The 20,667-nt window shown below is 42.9% G+C and overlaps 1 protein-coding gene across 1 annotated transcript in view; it reads right to left on the bottom strand.

The window, feature by feature from the left end:
* Window positions 1-20,667, bottom strand: part of LOC310756460 (uncharacterized protein) — a 133,414-nt gene that overhangs the window by 13,266 nt on the left and 99,481 nt on the right. The window contains exons 5-6 of the mRNA XM_083600588.1: window positions 12,650-12,823; window positions 1,450-1,623 (exon numbers count right to left, since the gene is read on the bottom strand). Coding sequence (XP_083456714.1) covers window positions 1,450-1,623; window positions 12,650-12,823 — 348 coding nt within the window. The remainder of the gene's footprint in view (window positions 1-1,449; window positions 1,624-12,649; window positions 12,824-20,667) is intronic.

Raw genomic sequence — 20,667 nt, forward strand, 5'->3', positions numbered from 1 at the left:
GCACGCAAACTCTCCAGCCGGGAGAGGCTGCGGGCGGCTTTGGCAGAAGCCAAGACAGCGAGCGGGATGGATCCCGCTAACTCTCCTGGCTTCGTTTTTAGCTGTGGGGCTGGGGCGGGGGAAGCCTGAGCTTCCCCCGACCCCAGCCCCCAGAACAGGCAGCTATCCACAAGCCTTTTGAGCGCGGCGGGAGTTCCCGCCAGGCTCCGAAGACTTGCAGATAGCAGCCTGAAGCCCGGGGTGTGCAGCACCAACCCCCGCTGCGCACCAACCCCTATCGCCCTCTAGGCTTCAGCGAAAGCCTGCATTCGCTCCATAGGATGCACAAACATTTCCTCTTCATTTCTGGAGGGGGGAAAGTGTGTCCGATAGAGCGAAAAATAAGGATAGTTTAATTGGTAACATAAGATGGAAAATGACTATTACTCACACTTAATCTAAGCACAACGACCACAAGAGCTTTTGACTAGGAATTCGGCTATGCGAAGTTGAATGTTCTCTGTTCTCCGCTGTTTACCCTTTTTTGTTTCAATTTATACCAATTCATGAACTCAGAACTCATATACTGATCACCAACGAGGAACGACATGTTATTCCTGCAAATTTATTCTGCAAGTTTTGAGATATACAAATGACATGAGAAGAATGAGTCTATACATTTGTATCATTTATTAGTCCTATAATCCTTGCTTTTAAAAGCAATAAAAAGTTGTTCCAAAAAGAAAAGATAATGAGGCAACACACAGAGGCCCCACCTGCAGTCAATCCTGAAATTAGGATCAGGTAATTTAAGAATTTAGGATCAGCTTCTAGTGCTGCGCGATGGATCAGTCACTTGTTCTGTTGCTCTGTTCTCTCCTATCTCTCCCCCCCCCCCCGATTTAAACCAATTCATGAACTAAGAACTCATACACTGACCACTAATGATAAACCATATGTTATAGAAATTCCTGCAAATTACTTCTACTAGGTTTGAGAGTCATATGAGAAGACTGAGAAGACTCAGTCTACATATTTGTATCATATATTAGTCCTATACGATCCTTGTTTTTAAAAGAAAAGGAAAAGTTATTCCTAAAAGAAAAGTAAAAGGCGAAACACAGAGGCCCCATCTGCAGTCAATCCTGAAATTAGGATCAGGTAATTTAAGGAATCATGGCTTCTAGTGCTGCGCGATGGATCAGTGAGTTCTCTGACATTGGTAGGGCATTCAGAGCACAGTACTGGCGCCAATACATCACGGTGGCCGGGAAGCTGTGATGTATTCCTAGCTCAAATTGCCTGCAGATGTCATTGGCGCAGGTAGGTAGGTGGAGGAGCCCAAAAAGGTGCTCACCTTCTCAATCTCCATCCGCCTGCCTGCCTCATCCCACCCCCAAGCTGAGCAAGCCCCACTACCTCTCCAGCCCCATCCATCCATGTCCCCATCTCCCCTCCCCTGGGACTCACCAGATCTCTCAGAGGTCCCTGGGAGGGAACGCTCAGAGGCTGTGAGGAGGGATGCAGGAGACAACCTGACCAGGTCAACTGTCCATCTTCCCCCTTCCATCCTCGCTAGGTTTACAGATTCAGTCTCTTTCATCCTTCCTGAGGAGTCGAGAAGCCACCACAAGCTGCAGGGTCCTGGGAGAGAGGAAGAAGCAAAGGGAGCCTCAGAGGCCCTGCAGGGATTCTCCTGCCCTAGATATTCCCCTGCTCCTGGAGAAGCACAAATGGGGCAGCCCCTTCCCAACAGAAACCCCATTTGAAACATCTCCAGTGATTCCAATTTAATCTGTTGGTACCTCACCCCTTCATGGATCACTGCCTTGCCGTGGCGAAGGGGCTTGAATAACTCAGAGCAGCTATGAACTATGCCGAGCAGGGCACCCAAGATGAACAGGTCATAGTGGAGAGTTTTGACCAAACGTGATCCACCTGGAGGAGGAACCGGCAAGCCACTCCAGTATCCCTGCAAAGAAAACTCCATGGACAAAGACAACAGGCATATAAAAGTTCTGACGCTGGAAGATGAGCCCCTCATGTCGGAAGGTGTCCAACATGCTACTGGGGAAGAGCGGAGGACAAGTACAAGTAGATCCAGAGCTGATGAAGCGGCTGGGCCAAAGCCGAAAGGACGCTCAATTGTGGATATGCATGGAAGCGAAAGGAAAGTCCAATGCTGTAAAGAAAAATATTGCATAGGAACCTGGAATGTAAGAACCATGAACCTGGGTAAGTTGGATGTGGTCAAAAATGAGATGGCAAGAATAAATATTGACATCCTGGGCATCAGTGAACTAAAATGGACGGGAATGGGAGAATTCAGTTCGGATGACTATCATATCTACTACTGTGGGCAAGAAACCCGTGAAAGAAATGGAGTGGTCCTCATAGTCAACAAAAGAGTGGCAAAAGCTGTACTGGGATGCAATCTCAAAAATGATAGAATGATCTCGATACGAATCCAAGGCAGACCTTTTAACATCACAGTAATCCAAGTTTATGCACCAACTACTGGTGCTGAAGAAACTGAAATTGACCAATTCTATGAAGACTTACAAGACCTTATAGAAGTGACACCAAAGAAGGATGTTCTTCTCATTATAGGGGATTGGAATGCTAAAGTAGGGAATCAAGAGATAAAAGGGAACAACTGGCAAGTTTGGCCTTGGAGATCAAAATGAAGCAGGGCAAAGGCTAATAGAGTTCTGTCAAGAGAACAAGCTGGTCATCACAAATACGCTTTTCCAACAACACAAGAGACGACTCTACACATGGACATCACCAGATGGGCAACATCGAAATCAGATTGATTATATTATCTGCAGCCAAAGATGGAGAAGCTCTATACAGTCAGCAAAAACAAGACCTGGAGCTGACTGTGGCTCAGATCATCAGCTTCTTATAGCAAAATTCAAGCTTAAACTGAAGAAAGTAGGAAAAACCACTGGGCCGGTAAGATACAATCTAAATCAAATCCCTTATGAATACACAGTGGAAGTGAGGAACAGGTTTAAGGATTTAGATTTGGTGGACAGAGTGCCTGAAGAACTATGGGTGGAGGCTCGCAGCATTATACAGGAGGCAGCAACGAAAACCATCCCAATGAAAAAGAAATGCAGGAAAGCAAAGTGGCTGTCCAACGAGGCCTTACAAATAGCGGGGGAAAGAAGGCAAGCAAAATGCGAGGGAGATAGTGAAAGATACAGGAAATTGAATGCAGATTTCCAAAAAAATTGCAAGGAGAGACAAGAAAGCCTTCTTAAACGAGCAATGCAAAGAAATAGAGGAAAACAACAGAATGGGAAGAACCAGAGATCTGTTCAAGAAAATCGGAGATATGAAAGGAACATTTCGTACAAAGATTACTGTAATAAAGGACAAAAGTGGTAAGGACCTAACAGAACCAGAAGACATCAAGAAGAGGTGGCAAGAATACACAGAGGAACTATACCAGAAAGACATGGATGTCTTGTACACCCCAGGTAGTGTGGTTGCTGACCTTGAGCCAGACATCCTGGAGAGTGAAGTCAAATGGGCCTTAGAAAGCACTGCAAATAACAAGGCCAGTGGAAGTGATGGTATTCCAGCTGAACTATTTACAATTTTACAAGATAATGCTGTTAAGGTACTACACTCAATATGCCAGCAAGTTTGGAAAACTCAGCAGTGGCCAGAGGATTGGAGGAGATCAGTCTACATCCCAATCCCAAAGAAGGGCAGTGCCAAAGAATGCTCCAACTACCGCACACTTGCACTCATTTCACATGCTAGCAAGGTTATGCTTAAAATTCTACAAGGAAGGCTCAAGCAGTATGTGGACCGAGAACTCCCAGAAGTGCAAGCTGGATTTAGAAGAGGCAGAGGAACCAGAGACCAAATTGCAAACATGCGCTGGATTATGGAGAAAGCTAGAGAGTTCCAGAAAGACATCTACTTCTGCTTCATTGACTATGCAAAAGCCTTTGACTGTGTCGACCACAGCAAACTATGGCAAGTTCTTAAAGAAATGGGAGTGCCTGATCACCTCATCTGTCTCCTGAGAAATCTCTATGTGGGACAAGAAGCTACAGTTAGAACTGGATATGGAACAACTGATTGGTTCAAAATTGGGAAAGGAGTACGACAAGGCTGTATATTGTCTCCCTGCTTATTTAACTTATATGCAGAATTCATCATGGGAAAGGCTGGGCTGGATGAATCCGAAGCCGGAATTAAGATAGCCGGAAGAAATATCAACAACCTTAGATATGCAGATGATACAACCTTGATGGCAGAAAGTGAGGAGGAATTAAAGAACCTTTTATTGAGGGTGAAAGAGAGGAGCGCAAAATATGGTCTGAAGCTCAACATCAAAAAAACGAAGATCATGGCCACTGGGCCCATCACCTCCTGGCAAATAGAAGGGGAAGAAATGGAGGCAGTAAGAGATTTTACTTTCTTGGGCTCCATGATCACTGCAGATGGTGACAGCAGTCACGAAATTAAAACACGCCTGCTTCTTGGGAGAAAAGCAATGACAAACCTAGACAGCATCCTAAAAAGTAGAGACATCACCTTGCCAACAAAGGTCCGTATAGTTAAAGCTATGGTGTTCCCAGTAGTGAAGTATGGAAGTGAGAGCTGGACCATAAAGAAGGCTGATTGCCAAAGAATTGATGCTTTTGAATTATGGTGCTGGAGGAGACTCTTGAGAGTCCCATGGACTGCAAGAAGATCAAACCTATCCATTCTTAAGGAAATCAGCCCTGAGTGCTCACTGGAAGGACAGATCGTGAAGTTGAGGCTCCAATACTTTGGTCACCTCATGAGAAGAGAAGACTCCCTGGAAAAGACCCTGATGTTGGGAAAGATGGAGGGCACAAGGAGAAGGGGACAGCAGAGGATGAGATGGTTGGACAGTGTTCTCGAAGCTACCAGCATGAGTCTGTCCAAACTGAGGGAGGCAGTGGAGGACAGAAGTGCCTGGCGTGCTCTGGTCCATGGGGTCACGAATAGTCGGACATGGCTAAACGACTAAACAACAACAACAACTTCACCCCACTTCGTAAGGCTGGCATGGTATGACCACTAGTGACCTGAGAGTAGACCCCATTGAACTCAGTGGGGCTTATGGATAGAACTTGGTGCAAAAACCAGGCACCATCCTGTCCCCAAGCCTGAAAACTGCAACCCCAGAGCATGGGCAGAATACAGCCGAGTAGCTATTACATGTAGGTGCCCCCACATCTCAGTGCAAGAGATGACTTAGCAGTTGAGCTGGCTGGGCCCCAAACCTCTTTCTGCTCATCATTAGAGCTGCTGAGAGACCCTAGAAGGTTGGTAATAGGATCTGGCTCCTGCTGTTTCTTAGCCACCTCCTCGTTTTCCTTATTCAAGCAAAATGGAGTGATTTTTGGTTGTGCTTTCTTTAGAGAAACTCTCTTTGGAGCAGGGCCCATGGCACTCGGGGAGAGACCAGAAATTTTTGTAACCATTCCAGGTCAACACCAACTTTCCCCTTAATTCCTTTAAAAAAAAAAATACGTTTTTTTTATTAGGAATTGCAACATAACAATTTTAACAAAAATACATCATCCACATTATTCCCCCCCCCGCATTTCCCCCTAAAAAAAAACAAACACCCTCCCTACCCCCAAGACTTCCCCCAGCTCCTCTCTCTGGTTTCACAACACATAATTTTATCTGCATGTTATAAAATTGTAAAAATCCTCAATTTCTCTATCTACATATTATCAATAAAGAGTTTGTAATGAAGTTGGGAAATCTTAGCAAGTTAAAACTTTGGCTCATGCTGGCTTCCGGTCGGCGCCAGCGCCAGCGCTCAATGGCGGTCTCCCGCTGAGCTCCGCTCAGGGAGACTACTCCACGAGTTCGGGTCTGACTGCTACGGCGAAGCGGGGACCCCTAAAATCACAGGCGCGGAAGCCTGTGAACACGGAGACTCGGTGGGCACCTTAAGCGCCCCCCCTTACTGCAAAGGAGCCTTTTTAAAGGCTCCGGAGTGGCATCGGGTGTGAGCGCGGTGCTGAGAGTCGCTACCCAGCCCGTGGAGTGAAGCCGCGTCGCCATGGACGGAGAGCGCCGATTCCTTCCTGACATTTGGAACTTAATTTGATTACTCGTGAGTAGGATTGAACAACAACTTTAAAACAACCTTTGAAATTTGGCCGAAAACGGGGAAGGTAAAAAGTAAGGAAGTCTGCCTTTCCCGGACTGCATGACGGCTAAAGCAACGAAATACAAAGCGGCAATTTGACGGAAAATAATTTTAAAACTGATTAACTCGGACATTGAATTTGAACCTCCCCCTTAGAAGGCAGGAGCAGGGGGGAAGATTTAAATTTGTACTACCTGCATGAAAGAAGTAAAGAAGTGAAATTTTCTGCCGTTTTGAATCCTTGGAAAGGACCGCCTTGAAAGTAAGTCACCGGGACTGAGAACTGCCATTAGAGATTTGTTACAAAGTTGGTGCTTTGTCTATTTATTACAAAGTGGGGACTTTATTTGCTACAAGTTTGGGACTTGGCTGAAGTTACTATTTGACAGCTCTACCATTGGAAATATATTGGAAGATTTGTTGCTATTTCTGAGGGGAATCCTTGTTTCTTTGTATTTTGGACTTTGGACTGCTCCCTCTAGAGGGTTGTAGGGAAACAGTTACAAATTAGATTGTAAAGAGCAGGCCAGTGGAGTTTTCCATCTAAAAGTAATTTCCGTGGGAACGACCTTGGGACATGAGTGGCACAGCAGAAGAGATAACAACAAGAGCAAAAAGTAAAACCGCACATAGGAAAAGGGGCTCTATATCAGGCTCAGTTCCAGTAGGCGCAGTTGGGCAGGAAAAAGTGACAACTATACCTATGGAGCCAGTGACACAGGCATTAGTCAAAATAAATGAGGCCTTGGAAGCTTTGACTAAGCAGAGCACAGAAAATTCCAAACAGCTGACAGAACTGTCAACTAAATTAGATTTAAATACCAAAAGTGTCACATCCAATACAGAGACAATAAATAAATTAATTGAAGAAAATGCTACAATTCGAAAGATTGCTGAAGAGGCAAAAATTTCTGCAGAAACTACACAGGAAAAGCTAGTACCAGTTTGCAAAAGGCTGGATGAACATGAGGCGGCCCTGTCCTTACTGGAATTACAGAGAAAAGAGAGAAATCTGAGACTGAGACTGGTTCCAGAAAGTGAAAAAGATAATCTGGTAGATTTTCTTACAAAAGAGTTTTCGGAATTTTGGCAGGTAAATTTGAAGGAGGAATTCAAGATAGTAACTGCTTTCAGATTGGGCAGGAGACAAAATAGAAAGAATCCAAGGGACTGTCTGATAACTTTAAGATCTAAGGAGGAGAGGGATAAAATACTAAACCTACACTTTCAAAGAACTCTGGAGATTAAAGACTCCTATGTGCAGATATATAAAGATATCCCTAAATATATTCTGGAGGTGAGAGCTTATTGTAAGGACTTGGTCACTCTGTTGAAAAAGAACAATATATTATTTAGATGGGAGTTTCCACAAGGCTTGTCTTTTAACTACAAAGGAAAGAAAATTAAAATAAAAACAGTGCAAGACAAAGAACAATTTCTGGAAAGGAACGAGGAGGACCTCCTGAAGGAAGTGGTGGAACAAACTACAAAAGCAAAGGAAGTAACAGATATTTTGAATTTAACATTTGGGCTCAAAGCACCGACAGAGGAAGAACAACTGCTTGGGGCAGTTGGGGGAACAACTAAGTAAATAACAAGATGGCTCTGCAATTTCTAAGCTGGAATTGTAATGGACTGAATCTTCCCAGAAAAAGGCGTGAGGTTTTTCATATTTTAAAAAGAGAACAATTGGACTTGATTTGTTTGCAAGAAACCCACGTGACCAGAGAACATAGAAAACTACTTATTAATAAAAGATTAGGACAGGAATTTATTTCATCAGATAAAGTGAAGAAAAGAGGAGTGGTGATCTACGCAAAGGAAAAGTTGGCCCCTAAGTTAATTTTTAAAGAAGAACAAGGAAGATATTTGGCAATTGAAATACAAGTCCAAGGAGAAAAACTATTGATAATAGGGATATATGCTCCAAATGAAGGGAAGTCAGAATTCTTCAAGAAATTGCATGAGACATTAATGGACTATCTGGATTACAATGTAATTATGATGGGAGATATGAATGGAGTGGTCTCTACAAATATGGATAAAGCACAAAGACAGGTGGTTTCCAAGGATGGGAGACTACCAAAGACTTTTTTTGAAATGACAGATAATATGGACTTGATTGACATTTGGAGAACAAGGAACCCTCTTGAGAGGGAGGGAACTTTCTTCTCTGAAGCAAAAATGACCTGGACTAGAATTGACCAAATTTGGGTAACTAGTGGGATGGCACCAAAGATAAAGAAAGTGGAAATCTGCCCAAAGACTTGCTCCGACCATAATGCTGTAAAGATGGAGATGAATTTAACAACAGCTGGTTCCTTCAGATGGAGGATGAATGACTCCCTATTTAGAGATGAAGAGGTGTACAAAAAGGCCCAGAAAACGGTGAAAGATTATTTTGAGATAAATCTGAGAACAGAGGTGGAGAAAAGAGTAATTTGGGACGCAAGTAAAGCTGTTATGCAAGGATTTTTAATACAGCAGAACGCTATAAAAAGGAAGAGACAGAATGAAAAGAAGGATAAGATCCTGAAAAGGATAAAAGAAGGAGAAAAAAAACTGAGATCAAAGCCAAAGTCCCATGAAATCTTGAGAGAAATTAAGCTTTATCAGAGGCAGTACATGGAACTGATGAATCAGGAGATAGAATGGAAAATAAAACAAATGAGACAAAAGACATTTGAATCGGCAGATAAATGTAGGAAACTTCTGGCATGGCAATTGAAGAAGAGACAAAAACTGAATATGGTTACAAGTTTAGAAGTTGAAGGAAGGAACATTTATAGACCAAATGAGATTAGAAACTGTTTTCAGAGTTATTTCAGGAGACTTTATGCACAAGGGCCGGTGAATGAAAAAGAGATAGAAGAATTTCTTAAAAAACACGGATTACAAAAAATTTCTGAACAAAGCAAAGTAATTTTGAATCAGAAGATAACTGAGCAAGAAATAGAGGGAGCCATTCAAAATATGCAATTGGGAAAATCTCCAGGACCAGATGGATTAACTTCCAGATACTACAAAGCTCTGAAAGAATGGCTGGTACAACCGTTGAAGGAAGTTTGTAATGAAATTTTAGAGGGGAAGAAGGCACCCGAAACGTGGAAAGAAGCGTATATTACACTTATACCAAAATCTGAGACTGAGAAGAACCAGATTAAGAACTACCGCCCTATATCATTACTTAATGTGGATTACAAAATTTTTGCAGACATTTTGGCAAAAAGACTGAAGAGAGTTTTGGTGGGAGAGATTCACAAAGACCAGGCTGGCTTTCTTCCAGGAAGACATTTATCTGACAATGTGAGAAACATAATAGATATTATGGAATTATTAGAAGTCAATATTAATACTAAGGCAGTATTAATATTTGTGGACGCGGAGAAAGCCTTTGACAATATCTGTTGGAGTTTTATGAAAAAGAATCTTGAAGGGATGGGGGTAGGCCAAGCTTTTGAGAATGGTATAGGTGCAATTTATTTTGAACAAAAAGCAGAATTAATTGTAAATAATGTGGTTACTGAAGAATTTGCTATTGAAAAAGGGACACGACAGGGGTGCCCAATATCCCCATTACTTTTTATATCTGTCTTGGAGGTTTTATTAAACATGATCAGAGGGGACCAGCTGGTTAAAGGGATTCAGGTCAGAGCTAAACAATATAAATTGAGAGCGTTTGCAGATGACCTAGTACTAACTTTACAAGAGCCAGACACTAGTACGAAAAGTTTTAGAGCTAATACAAGTATTTGGTCAAGTAGCAGGTTTTAAGCTGAATAAACAGAAAACGAAAGTACTGGAGAAAAATCTAACAGCTGCTGAAAGAGAGAGGTTTCATAGTGAAACTGGATTAATGGTAGCAAAGAAAGTGAAATACCTGGGGATTAATTTGACATCTAAGAATGTGAACTTATTTAAAGACAATTATGAGAAATGCTGGACAGAAGTTAAGACAGATTTAGAAATATGGTCAAATTTGAGACTTTCCTTGTTAGGCCGAATTGCTGTTATTAAGATGAATGTTTTGCCGAGAATGCTGTTTTTGTTTCAAACATTGCAGATTGTGGATAAAATGGACTGTTTCAAGGGGTGGCAGAAAGATATATCTAGATTTGTCTGGCAGGGCAAAAAGCCCAGAATAAAATTTAAGATATTAACTGACGTAAAAGAAAGAGGGGGGTTTGCCCTGCCAGACTTAAAACTGTATTATGAATCAGCGGCTTTTTGCTGGCTGAAAAACTGGCTACTTCTTGAGAACACAGACATTTTGGATCTGGAAGGGTTCAATAACAGGTTTGGTTGGCATGCATATATATGGTATGACAAGGTAAAAACTCATAAAGGTTTCAAAAACCATATTGTTAGGAAAGCACTATATAATGTTTGGATTCGGTATAAAGATCTGTTGGAAAACAAAACCCCTAGGTGGCTGTCACCAATGGAAGCTAAGGAAGTGAAAAAACTTAATATGGAATCTAAATGGCCAAAATACTGGGAAATTATAGAACAAGAGGGGGGGAAAGTGAAACTACAGAGTTATGAGAAATTGAAGTCTAAAGTAAGAGACTGGCTTCATTATTACCAGATAAATGAAGTATTCAAACAGGACAGGAAAATTGGCTTTCAGGTGGAGAGATCAAAATTAGAAACAGAATTGTTAGAACCCAATACTAAGAATTTGTCAAGAATGTACAACTTGCTGTTGAAATGGAATACACAGGATGAGATGATTAAATCAGCTATGATTAAATGGGCACAAGACATTGGTCATGACATCATGTTTGCTGACTGGGAACAGTTATTGACCACCGGTATAAAGTTTACGGCATGTAATGCCTTAAGAGAGAATATTATGAAAATGATTTATAGGTGGTACATGACCCCAGTCAAGCTTGCAAAAATCTATCATTTGCCCAATAATAAATGCTGGAAATGTAATGAAACTGAAGGTACTTTTTACCACCTTTGGTGGACGTGCCCAAGGATTAAGGTCTTCTGGGAAATGATCTATAATGAAATTAAGAAGGTCCTTAAGTGTACCTTTCATAAGAAACCAGAGGCCTTTCTCCTGGGCATGGTAGGCCAATTGGTGTCAAGGAAAGATAGGACGTTCTTTATGTATGCTACAACAGCAGCAAGAGTTCTCTTAGCAAAGTACTGGAAGACACAAGAACTACCCACGCTGGAAGAGTGGCAGACGAAGGTGATAGACTATATGGGACTGGCTGAGATGACTGGCAGAATCCGCGACCAAGGAAAAGAGACGGTGGAAGAAGATTGGAAGAAATTTAAAGTTTATCTTAAGAACTGTTGTAAAATTAATGAGTGCTAAAATGTCATGGGTAATGTAAAACAGAATTGCAGCGATAAATGAATGGGTAAGAGAAAAAGGATTAAAGAAAGTGAATCATAAGTAATTGAGATTAGGGGTTGCTGAAAAAGTTTAAAACAGGGATGCAGAAAAGGGAGGTATGGGGAAGTCATTGAAACAAGGCTTAAGAAAAAGAGGTTATGAAATTATACGTGTTTATATGTTTGTTTGTCTATGTATTGTTAGTTGTAATGTGTTTTAATTCATGTTGGAAAATCAATAAAAATTTATTAAATAAAATAAAATAAAATAAAACTTTGGCTCATGCTAAAGAAGAGCATTATGGGAGAGCCAAATGCTGTAGAATTATTGCAATGTGTATCTGCTTCTTTAATGCCAGACTTCCTGTCTCAAAGAGTGTGAATAAGTTATCTTCTCCATCTGCAGGAAGGAGCCTCACATTTAGCTGTTGAAGGGTAAGTCTTTCACTGTTTCCATGGGGAAAAAGGGTGCCTTCCTCCTGAAACCCACCATGCAAGAAAAATAGGTCCTGCCCCAATGTGGAATAAATGAATAAAAATGAATCCTTAGCTGAATCAAAGGATTCTCCCTAAACTCCTTTCCGTATCAGAGGGTGCAATTAAGACTAAGAAACAGGGTGTTATCTGTGAAAGAATGTGTTCAAGGCCCATGCTGAACCCGAGAGTGATAGATTAATAGTTTAGAGGTGACTCGAGATAACAAGGAGAAATAGCAGGTGATAGTTTAAGAACTAGTACGCATGCTCAAACGCTTCATGAATATACACCCCTAAAGTAGAAATTGCTATTTGAATGGACATGGGATGCATGTTATTGATGGGGGTACATATTAGAGGGATAATGTGTAGGTAGATTGGGTAGCCTGTAAACTGCAATTTCTTAACCAACAGGAATTGTAGGAGGGATATTCGAACGCTTTTAGGTTATAAATTATGTGTGATGTAAGCTGGAATGAGCTAAGGAGTCGCCCGTGCAGTCCTGTTACGGCAATAAATCTAGTGATGCCCGATCGTGGTGTAGACTCCTTTTTTACACAGAGTAAATTGGCGCCCTCTGGGTAAAGATCCCTGGGACATATTTGTCCAACACCGTGCCAATGTGTTTCCCCCCTCCTGTCTCCATCCATCCCTGCCCTTTCTCCCTGCAACTCACCAGATCTCTCTGAGGGCCCTGGGAGGGAATGCTCAACAGGTTTGGGGAGGGATGCAGGAGGCAGCCTGACCAAGTCAACCGTCCATCTTCCCCCTTCCATCCTCGCTAGCTTTGCAGGATCAGACTCTTTCAAACTTCCTAGGGAGCTCAGAAGCCAAAACAAGCTGCAGGTTCCTGAGAGGGAGGAAGAAACCAAAGCAGCTTCACAGACCCTGCAAGCCTTTTCCTGCCCCAGACATTTAGCTGTTGAAGTGTAAGTCTTTCACTATTTCTGTGGTGAAAGGAAAACCCAGCCACCTAGAATGGCGGGGGGAACCCAGCCAGATGGGTGGGATATATATAATAACATCATCATCATCATCATCGACTAGAGTCATGCCTTTTGCGTCTGCTTTTATCTCTGTTGGATGGGAGCTTTTGCATTGCAGCCTCCCTGGCCACAAGCTCCCAGTTATTTCAATACCCCCCCCCACAATAATAGCAATTATTACTTTTCCCCCGCCCATCTGGCAGGGCTTCCCCAGCCACTCTGCTGGCTGCCAGGTCTTCCCCCAACCCTCTTCCCCCAGCCTGGCTTCCCTTCCGCTGTAGCCCCTCCCCCCAGACCACGTGCCCTAGAAGGGACTATGGCCAGGACACAAAGAAAGACGAAACATAATGCAGGCATTTTTATAAAATTCCACAGAGGGGCATCCTGTGAGGCTGCAATAGATTGTAATGGGTCGCTTTGAACTCAATTCAGCGCCAAATAATAATAATAATAATAATAATAATAATAATAATAATTATTATTATTATTATTATTATTATTATTATTATTATTATTAAGAATCCCGCGAGCCCCCCCTCACCGCCCTGCGCGTATTTTGCCAGAACAAAGGCAGCGACCCTAAGCAATTCTGACCCACGTCGACCGAAGGGCGGACTCGGTGTAAGGCAGCGCCCCACGTTTGGATCCCCCAGAAGATCCGGCTTCCCCATTGGGAGGAGGAAGGGGGCAGGAATCCAGCTTCCAGGGAAGAAAGGCTTGGGGGGGGATAGGACGCCCCTCGCCTCGTGCAGGGATGTGACTTAGAGATGATTCCTGAGCAGGAGCAAGAAGGCTGGGCTTCCCTCCCAGAGATCCTTCCCTTCCCCCCTCAGCCCCCCAACACCCTCCTATTCGGGTCCCCCACCCACGAAATCTCCCCCTTGGCACGACTCACCCCTCGCCCTGCGCGCCGCATCTCTTCCTCTGCATCAGGAGGGACCACCCAAGAGGGGAGGGGAGGTGGGGGGGCAGAGGGAGGGTCTGTTTCCAGGCCTCTCTAGGCAGCCGGGCTCTCTCTATTCCCTGCCCCCTCCCCTTGGCTCCCCCCCCTCCCCAAATAGCACTACCTGCGCGCCTCGCCAGTTGCGTTTTCCGGGTCAAGGCAGGAGGAGGAATCCGGATCCCGCAGAGAAGGGCGCTGGATTAGAGACTTGGGTGCAAAACCAGCCTGGCTGGAGGATAGGGCCCCTCGCGGGCATCACTTTCACAGCAATATATATATATATATGTATGTATACACACATATACACACATTATGTTGGGGGTGTGCATGGCATCAAATGCTCTTGTGGAAAGATGGACCACCCTCACGATGCACGCGCTTTGCAAAGGCGTCTCTGGAAGAACTTGGCCAGATCTGTAACCTAAGAGCGCCCCCCTCCCCTTCCGCCCTAGCATCTTTCCTCCCGCCCCCCCCCCCCCGTTTACCTGCCTGGCTTGGCGTGTCCTTCCTTAGAAAGGCTTAAGTTCATTCTTCCTCTCCCGGACGGGTGTAAGGCATCTGACTGCCGCCTTCTCTCTGCTTTAGTGGGTTTAATATGTTGCAAAGGAGCCACCTCCTAGGAGCCCTAGGGGCTTCACCCCCCAATAAAATATTTGAGGGGGCCGGGTCCTTCCCCTCAAGTTGATGGGCACTGCCGTTCAAATGGGGTGTGTGCACTGCAGCATGTGATCAATTATGCAGGACGCAGATTACCTGGACCCCCCAAAATATTTTATTCATTGGGACCCCCAATATGTTGCATTATTTTTACATTGGCAACCTTCTCCCTCTTCTCCCCACTACCACCCTGTGACAGGGGCGTTGCATGGGGGTGATGGCAGCAGGGCAGTGGCCCCGGAGCAGATTTTTGAGGGGGCACAAGGCAGTCACTGCTTTGCAGGGGCCCCCAGTGGAGCCCAGCACTCCTCTCCCATTGGAGGAACCAACCATGGAGCTTGTTTTTTTTTTTAAATTAATCATTTATGCTTTTCAGATTTATACATTTCATCAAATTTACAATCATCTTAACATTTAAAAACTTGACTTTCTTCCCTCTCTTTCCACAGTTCCTTAAATTTATTTTTCGTATCCTCTGCATATCCAAATCGACTTAAATTGCTCTTTCATTCATCCACTTTACAAATATACACTTATAATACTGCAGGTTATTACAATAATCCTACGAATGTTCTTATCTGTTTACAGTTTATCCGTAAAAATGCAATAAACCATTTCCATTATTTTATAAATAGTTTGTTATCTTGATTTCTTATTCTTCTGGGTAAGTTTCACCATTTCTGCATATTCCCTAAGCTTTTGTATCCATTCTTCCTTTGCTGGGACTTCTTTCCATTTGGGGGCAAGTAAAATTCTATACAGTTTCTTCTTCTTCTTTGGCGATCACTCGTAGCCGAGTAAGATTGTCTTCCATAGACACGGTTTTAACAATGAGTCCATAGGAGACAGTGAGGGCGGCAAAGAACAAAAGACATGGGGGAAAGCCCCCTTAGCGCCCCATAAATTTGAGTGAGGGAAAGGCTCAAAACAGTAGGTGAAAGAGAGGTGGAGTAAGGGCTTGGGGATGCTGACACGAAATCAGCTGCAATTTAAAGCAACAGTAGGGAATGTAAGAGAATGGGCTGCTTAGGGGGCAGAGAGAGAGAGTGAAGCCCTGTGGTGACAATCTGGGTGCTGATGCCGTGACGGAGAGCGAAGCAGCAGCAGCAGCACCCAGGTCCTGGGATCAGAGCCACCGGAGCTGGGAGCGATCCAGGAGCGCTGCTTCCCCATCATGGACTGGGCATAGTAAGGCAGGCAGGAGATATCTTCTTAAAACTTCCCATTTTGAAATAAATACTTGTTTTGAATTATCTTTTATTTTTTCGGTTGGTTTGGCTAGCTCTGCATATTAGACCAATTCTTGTAACCATTCTAACCTGGAAGGAACTTTATCACTCTTCCAATTTGTTGCTATTAGGACTCTAGCGGCAACAGTGGCTATTAAAAAGACCTCTCTTACATTTCTAGGAATATCGGGGCCTGTAATAAAAAGGCTTCTGGTTTTTGTTGTGAAACAAACATTTAACATTTTTTAAAGTTCTATATTGTTGGGTTGAAATAACGACAGACAGGTAGCGAGTATCATCTCCTGAGCAAGTCTCAAGGAGCCTCTTTTATTGAATATTACAGCATTGCCACATATGTGCTTGTTGCTGATTGGTTAACACAAGTACAAAGCAAAGGGTTGCACATAGGCATTAATCACCAATAGATTAAAGACTGGGAAAGGGAGCACAGAACTGGACAGGCGTGAAAACCTCCTTATTAAACTTTTACTAGTGATTGATATAGCATTCATCCGTAGATGTGGTCAACTATGCATTAAGAACGGGTCAAAGTACAATGTTTTTCCTGAACTCAATGTGAACTGAACATTCTGGGGCGGTGAGGGAATGTCTTAGTATAAGAATGGTTTGTGCAGCATTATGTGCAGGAGCGAAGCTTAAAAGCAAGACTTCCCATCAGGCCACAGTCATGTGCAAGACTTCCCATCAGGCCACAGTCATGTGTAGAATCATAGCATCCCGTCATATATAGATGTCATCCCAGAAAACCTTTTTACATAGCCACCACATATGGAACATTGTGCCTGTTCCTTCTCCACATCACCAAAAATTACTAAAAACATTTTTATACGTTTTTGAAAGTTTCCATGGGGTCAAATACCAACAATATTGCATTTTTTTGGAAATGTTACCTCAAGGTTTAGCATTCTGTGAATTTCATTTTTTAAAAAAATATTTATTAAAATTTTCCACATACAAAAAATCAAAAAAGAAAAAAAAATTAAAACACATAAGTTTTACAATTCCATATTTTCAGTACCATATTTCCCTGACTTCCCCACACCTCCCCTTCTTGTATTCCAATTCAAATTGTTAGTTCAACAAGTTCCTATCCCCAGTTTTTAACCTTTTTATATTTAATTCATTTTAGAAAAACCAATTTTAACTTATAGACATCAATATTTGTACCTCAGTGCTCAAACCTTTTTCTAAAGTCGACCCAAATTTCCTTCCACGAATTCCCCAATTTTCATACTAATAACCAAACAAAATAAAAAACAGATTATAATTGTGCACCCTTTGGATTCCCAAACCCACCACCCCCTTTCCCGGTTTCGATCCCCAGCAAATATCCATCAGTCTTAATCTACTATCAGCCTGGAGATCTCACGTCCGAGGCTCTTAATTCTCTCTCAGTTCCTCTCTGCCGGTTTTTTTTTATAGTCCTTAGTATTAAACACCAGATCTCGGAGCAGCTCTGTCCCAATAAGGTCCATGTTTCTTCCAGCCAGACCTCCATACTTAGAAGTAGGGCCCAAAAGTCCAATTGTCGCGAAAACTCCAGCTTCCACTTTAATCAAATTTGTAATCCATAGGTCTTCAGATCTCCACATAAGGAGATCTCTCCATTCTTCAATCTCCAATTCAAACCAGATTTTCATCATCCAGTACTTATTTTCCCTTGTAATCATCATGTCAGGCCTCTGGTTCGATTTCTTATTTTCCTTTGTAAGCATCCTGTCAGGCCTCTGGCTTTCCTTTGTCATTTGCAGAATTACAGCTCCTCCTTCCTTCTCCTCAGGAACAACATATGTCTCCTTCTCCACACTTTCAAAATTCTCAACTTTCTCTTTTTGTCCAGCTGCATGGGCTTCCTGAGTCAAATCCTTATCAAATTCAGTAATGTTATTTACTGTTAAGTCCAGAGTTGCAACATTTGTAGCCAAAACATCAATTTGGCCTTGTAACTTTCCCAAGAGAACAAAAACTCTGTCCAACCCAGCCTGAATTTTCCCTCCTCCAGCCATTCTTGTAATGTCCCAAATCCCCCTCTAGAGGGATTTTGGTAACTTAATATTCTTTCCAGTTCAAATCCAAAAGTCAGGTTAGTTTGTATCAGTTCTTCCTTGTTTTCAACAAAATAAAACCAAATTGCAACAAATATATGCAGCAGAGACAGCAGAAACAAAGTTCTCTTTTTCCTTCTTGACAGCTGATTTTGACAGCTGTCAAACTCTTCTATTTCTCCTCAGCAGGCTCTCTCGCGAATGACTCCTGGGTCCGGGGGGGGTGACACTTTGGCTCTCAAAATTAGCTCTTATCCTCCAGTAAAATTACTTATACTTATACTGCCAAATCGTGAAATTAATATCTTTTATCCAATAGAAAAAAAGAAGTTCTCTCGACCTTAGTTAACTAGTCCTTGCTTTAAATTTTTTACAAGACGGGGAGGCGGACTTCCTGTTTGCGCCTTCCCCGATCGTGCCAAATTCAGAAGAAAATTTCCTTAACAAGTCCAATTTCCGTACTACTCACGGGTTGTTACTTTTAGAGTCCAATTGTTCACAAGAAGAAGTCAGCGCTCTCCGACCATGGCACGCGGCTTCACTCCACAGGAGGAGCAGTCGACTCTCAGCACCGCGCCGCTCACCCCGTCCCCCGTTCCGAAGCCTTTAAAAAGGCTCCTTCGCAGGTCGGGGGGGCGCAAATGGTGCCCGCCGAGTCACCAGGTTCACAGGCTTCAGCGCCTGTGATTTCTAAGGGTCCCCGCGTCGCCGCAGCGGCAAGACCCAGCTCCTGTAGAGCCGATTCCCTCCAGAGCTCGGAGGGAATCCGCCATTAGCCGTTTGCGCTAACCCGGAAGTCCCGCATTCTGGGAATTTCAGATTTACTTTCCATAAATTTTCCCACTCTTTCATATCTGTGTTATTGAGGCAAGGAAGAAGGGCTACCCTTATGCTATTCATATAATCAGTTATCAGTAATCAATATATTCATATATAATCTCACACATAATCAGGGCTTACAGTATTTTATAATCCATTTTGAATCAAAGGGAAGCTGTGCCTTAGCTAACTGCAAACTGCTCGAAACAGCAAAATTAGGAGCCGACCTTTCCCCTACAAACATCCGTGCACCCTGAACAAGGGGAAGACGTGAATCAGAGATTCTGGTACAAAATCCCCTCAGATACAGGCTAAATTAATCCACTGGAACAGGAAGAGCTAAACCACAAAAACTCCAAAACTCCCTGTCCTGTCATAACTAGGGGAGAGGTTAGACAGAGCGTCACTGCAGGCAATGGAAAGCAGAAGTAGAACTCTGTGCTTGACCAGTGCTTGACCAGGAGCTGGAAGCATGGCAAGGAGCTTGCTAATTGGCTAATTTTCACTGGCGATATTGTGACTGTCTCATGGTTGTCCCATGATCTATGATTTCCTGTGATTTGCTCATGTATAAAGACCTCGGGATTTCTGTCAATCGGGGTCCCAGTTCCTTTTGGAAGAGATTCCAAACTGGGTCCTTATTACTTGGCAATAAACTTCTCCTTCTTATTCTCCATTGCTGCGTCTGCCTGATCCTTATAATGCAAATTGGGTACCTGCTATTACCTTCACGTGCTTCATTATATCCAAAATCCTGGGCCCATTGAATCATGACAGCATTACTCTCCTCCTTCTTGACTTCCCAGTCAAGAAGAAGAAGAGTTTGGATTTGATATCCCGCCTTTCACTCCCCTTAAGGAGTCTCAAAGGGGCTAACATTCTCTTTTCCCTTCCTCCCCCACAACAAACACTCTGTGAGGTGAGTGGGGCTGAGAGACTTCAGAGAAGTGTGACTGGCCCAAGGTCACCCAGCAGCTGCATGTGGAGGAGCGGAGACGCGAACCCGGTTCACAAGATTACAAGTCCACCGCTTTTATTAATAGTTGTTTTCACACACAAAATCAGTGTGATACCTTGGTTTACGAACTTAATCTGTTCAGGAAGTCTGTCCGTAAACCAAGGCATGCTTTCCCATAGAAATTAATGGAAAATGGATTAATCCATTCCAGACAATGAAAAACAACCACTAAAACAGCAATTTAACATGATTTTTACTATCTAACAAGACCACAGATCCATAAAAGGAAGGCACTAATCAATGTGCTGTACAATAAAATAAATAAGACAGTATTGTAGATGATAAAACTCAATATTATTATTTTTTTCTTACGTGCACTGATGATAATAATTGTTTGTATGGGGGGCTTTTATCCATTTCTGCAGTCACACAATCAACCAGTAGCTGAACTGGGTTCCACACAATCACAAAAACGAAGTAACAAGCCACAGTCAAAAGTCAGTGCCATAAAACAAAGAACAAGACACAGTAAAAATAAAAGAAAAAGCCACACAAACAAAAAGACAAAAGTTAGCAAAGACAAAAGCTCCAAATATAACCTCTGTGTTGTGTGGGTGCTCCGGACTCAACAGCCGACAGACTCAACAGGAAGCCTCTGATTAGCAGTGGGGGACTCAATTTACAAACGGAACACACTCAACAGGAAGCAGAACATGTTCTGTTTCCAAGGCAAAGTTCACAAACCCAAACACCTACTTACAGGTTTGTAGCATTCTTATTCCAAGTTGTTCATAAACTAAGTTGTTCATAAACTAAGCTGCTCTTAAACCAAGGTACCACTGTAGTTGGCACTGGGAATCTGATTAACCCACATTGTGAAAAACATCCATGGTCCTGATTCAGTACACAAGTGACAGCACTGAACCTCTTGGTGGATTGTCATGCTAATCTGCCTTTGAGGTTCATTTGTTCCAGAGAAGTAAACAAAACAAAGTGAATGTGTTTCCACACTGCCCCATCCAAAAAGGGTGAACTC

The sequence above is a fragment of the Podarcis filfolensis genome (assembly GCF_964270895.1).
Source record: "Podarcis filfolensis genome assembly, chromosome: 2".
In the NCBI taxonomy this organism is placed as follows: Eukaryota; Metazoa; Chordata; class Lepidosauria; order Squamata; family Lacertidae; genus Podarcis; species Podarcis filfolensis.